This window comes from Penaeus chinensis, chromosome 33 (genome assembly GCF_019202785.1).
Source record: "Penaeus chinensis breed Huanghai No. 1 chromosome 33, ASM1920278v2, whole genome shotgun sequence".
In the NCBI taxonomy this organism is placed as follows: domain Eukaryota; kingdom Metazoa; phylum Arthropoda; class Malacostraca; order Decapoda; family Penaeidae; genus Penaeus; species Penaeus chinensis.
This window is the reverse complement of record NC_061851.1, coordinates 1,206,861-1,214,360: the sequence shown is the minus strand read 5'-3', so window position 1 is coordinate 1,214,360 and position 7,500 is coordinate 1,206,861. Positions and strand designations below refer to the sequence as shown.

General features: G+C 37.5%; 2 protein-coding genes across 2 annotated transcripts in view; one reads left to right on the top strand and one right to left on the bottom strand.

Moving 5' to 3' along the window:
* Positions 1-2,224, top strand: part of LOC125042983 (RNA-binding protein 8A-like) — a 4,806-nt gene extending 2,582 nt beyond the window's left edge. Inside the window, exons 2-5 of the mRNA XM_047638857.1 lie at positions 854-994; positions 1,249-1,385; positions 1,507-1,631; positions 1,843-2,224. Coding sequence (XP_047494813.1) covers positions 854-994; positions 1,249-1,385; positions 1,507-1,631; positions 1,843-1,870 — 431 coding nt within the window. The 3' untranslated portion in view covers positions 1,871-2,224. The remainder of the gene's footprint in view (positions 1-853; positions 995-1,248; positions 1,386-1,506; positions 1,632-1,842) is intronic.
* Positions 2,225-3,887: 1,663 nt separating this feature from the next.
* The window catches only part of LOC125042982 (basic proline-rich protein-like), a 10,188-nt gene continuing 6,575 nt past the window's right edge, over positions 3,888-7,500 (bottom strand). Inside the window, exon 5 of the mRNA XM_047638856.1 lies at positions 3,888-7,356. Within this exon, the coding sequence (XP_047494812.1) occupies positions 6,034-7,356 (1,323 nt within the window). The 3' untranslated portion in view covers positions 3,888-6,033. The remainder of the gene's footprint in view (positions 7,357-7,500) is intronic.

Sequence of the window (7,500 nt, the reverse complement as noted above, 5' to 3'; positions counted from 1 at the left end):
TAGAAAAGAATATCCCACTCATGTGAGTCTCCTCTTAGTGCACACACAGCTCACCATCTTTCTCCTTCACCTTTTCTCTCATAGCTCACCCATCTAAAGTATTTCTCCGATCACGGGATAAAGATTTCTGCCTTAGCTTGGAGGTGAAAGATCAGGGTATGTCAATATGCCTGTAGCTGTGTGTGTCTCTGTGACCAGTCTAATTATCACAAATTAATTATTTATATCTGCTTCTACCCCTTATTTTTTTTATAATAGCTTCTGGAGAATGATGTACTCATGTGGATGTGTCCTAGCAGCTTTTGTTAAGGTGGTTTTGATAAATTTCCGATGCCCTCATCCTCCCCAAAGAGAATATCGTCATCTCACAATGTTCCAGCTGTGATTGTATCTTTGTTGTCTGATTTTTTTGTTTTTATATATCTAGATTTTGATTTCTTAATGTTTTTTTGTTTTTTTTTAATATGTTTGTGGGAGATACATAGCCTGTCCATGTTTGGAGATTGATTTCAGAGCTTTATAAACAGCTTTCTCTAATAGTGACAGATTAAAGCTTCATTTCCATATACCTTTAACAGAACCTTTTTACACAGAGAGAATCCTTTATCTCAGCCAAGAAAACTACAGAATAAGGGAGTGAAGTAGTTTACAATTACTTTGAAGAAATGTGCTACCATGTTCCAAGCATGATCAATACCATGCATAAACCATATCCTCAGAAATGTAGTGGTTAATATTCTGAAGAAATAGTTAAGATTTTTTGGAAATTTTACCAATTGGAAGTTTCCATAAATCATTTTAAAAGATGCAGATTAACTCTAAATTTTGGAATGATCATTCTTTCCTTTTACAGAAGGTCTTGTCAAGCTTAAGGAGAGGGCCAAGAAGCGGAAGGGGCGTGGGTTTGGTGGCGAGGACCGCTCCGAGCGAGAAGACATCCACTATGAGGGCATGGAAGTAGATGGAGCGGATGATGAGCCAGGACCTCAGAGATGTAAGCAGACATTCTTTTTAGTTTAGTATAGTTTCTGTAGAGAAATGTACCAATCAATATTTTGTTGAGAAAAATATGCACTTGCCTACATGCACGTAAATATACACATCTATACATCTGTATATACCTTATGTTTACAAGATATGTTTTTGACACACAAACAGAACAAGGATGTTAATAAATAATTTGGGATTATTTTTTGATGTGTCTAGACTATAACAGATACTAAAAAGTGAACATAATTTCCCCCACAGCTGTAGAAGGATGGATCCTCTTCGTCACAGGTGTTCACGAAGAGGCACAAGAAGATGACATTCATGACAAATTCTCAGAGTTCGGAGAGATAAAAAATATCCACCTGAACCTTGACCGTCGTACAGGTTTCCTGAAGGTGGGTCTAGGATCCGTAATTGCAGTGCAACTTTTAATGATTAAGAGTATTTAAAGTTTTATTGTGAATCTCTGATCATATTCAGTGTATAATTTTTATTGAATCTTAATCTTCCTAACAGGGCTATGCATTGGTAGAATTTGAGACATTCAAAGAGGCACAAGCAGCTCTGGACGGTCTAAATGGCTCTGTAATCCTAGGTCAGACAATCTCCGTGGAATGGTGTTTTGTTAAAGGGCCAAGAAAGTAAGTAAAGCCTTTGTGTTTTGCATGTTTCATCTTTTGTTGATTAAGTAAGGGATTGCTTAATAAAGATAAGCAACAGGAGTATACCCATATTTTCTCTGCATTTTTTTTTTGTCCGTCCATTTCTTTTTTTTAGCTTGCATTTATCTAAAAAAGAGAGAGAATACAGGAAATCATCAGCATTTTAAAATCCTTTTCCTTTTAATTCCAGGAACAAAAAGGAAAGGAGGAGACGTTGAGAGGCAAAGCTGCTAGCTTGAACTGAATACTTGTTTGGATTTGCTGCCATTTTTCTTTTAGAAAAATATATTAGAACCATTCTTTATTTATTGATTCACATTCCCAAATGGTGAATTTTTTTTACAGATACCAGAATTGTAATTTGTTATACTTGTCAGATTTATAATGAAATAAGAACAAAAGTACTTTGTTTCTTCAACACAGTAATAGTAAATTATTTGTATCCAAACTATTTGCAGCTTTAAGTCAATGGAGTATAAACTTTGTATCAGTTTTATAGAAAACAATTATGGGATATACCTTTGATAACTAAGTCTTTGTTCTTTTTAATAAAGAAGTCACATTCTATAAAATATGTGTCTTACTAACCTGTAGTGTATTTATAGTGATGGCTGAATATATGTTAGTTGAGTAAGAGTACAACAAGGGAAATAGACGAACAGAAAATGTCTTAAAAGCCAGTATCATAGCAACATCTATAGCATTATAGAAACCAACATATTTATTGGAACATAATTACCAATCAAGAGGAAAGTATAGGTAACATTTTTCATCCTTTTACTGTTCCTTGTAGAAATACCCAGCTAGAAAATCTGAATCTAACCACCCCCCAAATGCAATTGTGGAGAACTGAATTCCGTGTCAGTATCTTTATCTTACTGAAAGAATCTAGACCAGCATTTTAATCTATAATTCTATGATTGAGTTTGTGTAACTTAAAAAGTATATTTCTGGTCAATGCAATAACAACCAAACTGGATGATGTCATCAGAGATTTCAAAGATCTTCTACCAAAATCCCTAATGTTGAGTGTCCATCCAACTATCAGCTGACCTGGTGATGATTTGGAACTTGTCCATTCTTTTAACAGGTGGACAGTCAAGTCACAAACAGCTGCATTTCTGCAAGTTATACAAGCAGTTTGAGGCAATAGCAGCAATACTAGTTCAAATGATGAAACTACCTTGACTAAAAAAGCCAAAAAGTACTAACAGTCTAATTAGAACAACTTAAAGAGAAACACCTTGTGGAACTAAAATGAAGTAATGAATCGGATTAGTATATGTTTGGCAGACATTGTACATTATGGAGAAGACTGGGAAAGAGGAGGGTCTTGCTATGTTACAAAGAAATGTCAGTGGGTAGATCATACATGTAAGACAAGGGACAACAGAGGGGCCAAGAAGGCAATAGTTTGGGACAAAACTAACAAGGAGGACAAGGGGAAGACCGGTGACTAGATGGACTCCTGAGGTAGAGAAATTTGGGTGATTAATATCCGAAATGGGAAAGAAAAGTGAAAGCAATTTAGAAAGGCCATAGAACAATGCAGGCTGCTTGCTGCTGACTATGATTTATGTCAGATGAAAGAAAGGGACCTACCTCAAGATGTATAGAATATGCCTATCTTTTCTGAAGAAAAAATTATATGAACATCTTTCCATTTTATTTCTGGCACTATATACTTGACATGGTAGCTTTTAATTTTCATAAATGAGATAGGCCTAGCTGAGAGCTCATCCCAAAAAATATTTTCAGGTTTCAGTGCCCATAAATAGATGGGATTAGTTGAATGAGAATTTAGGATTTACATACAAGTAGTGTAGTTCTAAGTATATACAGGTTTTGTAATACGGAATAGTTTAGTTACTTAATGCACAGGTTTTGGAAAGCAATACTAAATGGCAGAAATTCTGCATTAGTTTGTTAGACCGGCTGTTCTCATCAGATTATCTTGTGCATAAAAATTTCTTGGAGAATCTTGGGCAAATGTTAAAATGTAAGTATTATTTATTTTAACATTTTACTTATATGTAAAGGACAAGCCCTTCTTCTAACATTAATGCAATTGTATGCTGAACTTTATCCTTTGTTAATGCTTCTGCGAATTACTTCACACAATCAACAGCTGCTGACAGTTACAGGTAAAGACATTTGGGAAAATGTTTGCAGATTCCTCACTATCTGAAGTACAACTTTCTCTTCATTCACATAAAATTGAAAATAAACAAACAATATTCTTTAACTTTATTTTAATACTTTATTTACCACAAGTCACTTCATTTGCAAACATGTACTTAGGAAATAGTGCAATAAAACTGCACATATACATTATTATTGACTAATACAAAGTTTGTCCTGCTGATTACTTGTAAATATTGTATCAAGCTGAAGAACCTAAAGAAAGGAAATCAAATGCAAACTTTCCTTACAAAAAAAGGAACAAAAGAATGTGGGAAGGTCATAATACTCGAGGCAATTACATCCTCCAAAAGAATAATTTGAAGAACCATAATATCGAATGCACAGCACGACATTCTAAAAATTTGCTAAATGATATAAAAATATTAAAACCTATGTACAGGATTACAGCCACTGCACCTTTTCAGGCAGTAAATTCTCATGGGTAGATATGTCAACAACAAAAATAAAAAAATAAGAGTGGCTGTTTTGATGATAAATATTCTCAAAGCCATTCTCTTAGTAAAAGTATGAATCCATAATGCTTTTACTTCAACAGATGGACAGTCATATACAACTGCATTTCTACCAGTCATACAATCAATTTGAAGCACTATCAATAGCAAGTTGATTATCGTATACAATTGGATATTCACCTAGAAGTAGGCACGAATATAAAAGACAATGATAAAGATTTGAGAAGTAAATTCAGTTTCATAAACCTGAAAAGGGTAACTTGCATCTCTGTGTTGCCACTCAATGCAGAATGAGCAAAATCTGAAAACAATATTGACTTTTGCATTTAAAAAGAAGGCTATACAGAAACTTTGAAAATGCTGTAGGTAACCAAAGTATTTTTGAGAAGTTTCACTGTGAAACAGGATAGTTCTTATGCTGACTTATCATACAACAGACATTATACTATCAGTTTACTGCTTTAACATGAATTTTGTCAATTATTGTTTATGTATAATTAGTCCAATGTAATTTACTGACATGATTATTAATGCCAATAAATACTGTATGGCAAATGAGTATTTTTTTTAATCATTATTCTAACACCAAATGATCAAAGAATATTAAAGCTCAGGCATTCCATTTCTTTTTTTACATCCCATATTTCCACATAACCGATGACCAATCATTAATTCTAGTCTCTTATGTGACTAATCAAAGTTTATCAATTAACAATATATACAGTGCAAACCTAATCTGTAAAATTTCCTTCATAATGAAAGTACTATTTTCCTATTCCTTGAGCTTTAATGAACTTTCCACACAGGCTTTCCACAGTAATATGAAAAGACCAAGAAAGTTTGTTAAAATTACTTTCTACAAAATGCAAATCATATGAAAAGTTTATTATAAAAAGAAAAAATAATTCTACATGATATAGAATAAATAATACATGTGCTAAAAATGCCTTTAAATAGGAATAAAAATGCACAAATTACAGTGAACGACTATATTCATTTCTCTTTTCTTTCCATTAAAGTAAAGATAGACTGCCGACTGCTTGACAGGCTGTTGGTCACAATTTCATGAAATTTAAGTGTTATTCAGACAATTACCAACAATCATCATCAAGCTCTCGAGTGCATCTTCACCTCGATAGGAAAAAAATGTGTAGTATAATCTTAGTACTTGAAATTTTAGTAACTAAATGTAATAAATATTTTAAATTTTTCTTATACTTAGATATTATCATCAAAATACCAGTCATTATTCATAGAATTAATTAGGAACAAAGTGAATGCTTAGTAGATTTGTTGAAATTATTTATTCTCTCTTAAAACAAGTCTCTCCACTTTGGTTCAAATTTTCCAGTACAAAATAAAAAAAGATAGAGAAATTTTGATACATTTTCAACTCCTCTTCCTACTGTGGTGTTTAGAAAATAATCAGATCCATGCTATTAATGAAAATAAAAAACTAACTACATATACTATTTCATGAAGAAACTGTCAATTTTAGAGACCTCCTTTTATTCTGTTCATCCTTCTAATGCTAAAGCCAACATCAACTGTCTTTAATTAATCTAAGAAACATCTCATTCATTCTTTGCCTTCATATCATAAATTTGTCTTGAGTAATTAGCTACTTAAAAAGAGCCCTACCCACCTACTTGAGAAATTGTACATAGATCTGACAGGTACGTGCTGTTTATGGTATAACATTTAGCACCGAGATGGCTAACATATCAGTGTGGAGCTGATGGGGGCCCTGAAGGCGGAGGTGGCTGATAAGCTGGGTATCGGCTCTGTTCATAGCCTGGAAACTGTCCTTGGGGTGGTCCTTGCCCAGGAGATGGTCTATACTGTGCGTACTGACTGCCAGGAGGAGGAGGATATCCTTGGCCATACCCTGGTCCTGAAGGATGCTGATATCCAGGCTGAGCGTTTGGCATTGGACCTCCATAACCTGGGTGACTTCCTGGATGGCTGCCTGGGTGACTGCCTGGGTGACTTCCAGGGTGGCTGCCCGGTGGAGGATAAGCTCCGTATGGCTGGGAATATGGCTGTCCTCCGGGGTACTGTCCTGGAGGTGGGTATCCACCTTGGGATCCTGGTGGATACTGACTCGGTGGGTAGGCCTGATGATACCCTTGAGCACCACTGGTAGGATACTGCTGTGAGTTAGGTGGATAGGGTCCAGGAGCCTGCTGTGGTGGTGGGGGTGGAGGGCCTTGAGAAGGAGGACCACCTGCCTGGGATGAAACAGGTGGGGGTGTGCCAGTGTAGCTTTGAGAGGAAGGTGGCGTAGGGGTAGACGAAGGTGCAACCGATATGGGGGGATTGGGAGAACTCGTCTGCTGTGGTTGTGCTTGTTGTGGAGGGGGATGTGGCACTGGAGATGCCTGTGTGGGAGGTTGCTGCTGAGGTTGCTGCTGAGGTTGAGGCTGTGGCTGAGGCTGACTCTGTGTCTGTGGCTGAGGTTGTGGCTGTTGCTGAGGCTGAGGCTGTGGTTGTGGCTGTGATGGAGGGGGTTGTTGGGGCTGACCAGGATACATTATGGGGCCTGATGGTGCTGTTGACGTTACAACAGGTGGCGGGGCTCCTGGTGCTGAAGTAGCTGGAGGAGCAGAAGTAGACTGTGGAGGTCCAGGGGGTCCGGGAGGTCCTGGCGGGGTGGGCGTGGCTGACGTCTGAGGGACAGACGAGGGAGGCATCTGGAAAGGCTGAGAGCCGGGCCCACCACTACCTGGGTACTGTGATGGCGGCCCCGAGTAACTCGTGGGTGTGGAAGTGGGGGTTGTGGAGGATGGTGTCGAAGTGAATGCTGGTGTGGTGCCCGAGTAAGGCTGTGACCCTTGGTTGAATTCTGGCTGACTGCTAGGTACTGGAGGTCCTTGGGCTTGTGATCCTGGCGGAGGTGGTCCTTGCGGATACTGAGGATACCCAGGTGTTGATGAAGGAGGTGGGGGCGTCCCATAGCCCTTTGCACCAGGAGCAGGTGGTGTTGAGGAACTACCGGGGTAACCCTGAGGTCCAGATGACCCTGGTGGATAGCCTCCTTGACCATACTGTAATCAAAAGGAATTTGGTTATTTTTCTATTCATCCATTACATATATACACATATGCATATACTCTCCTACACATCTATATATGTCTATCTATCTGTGTATGTATGTGTGTATATATGTCCCTGTCAAATTCACATTATTA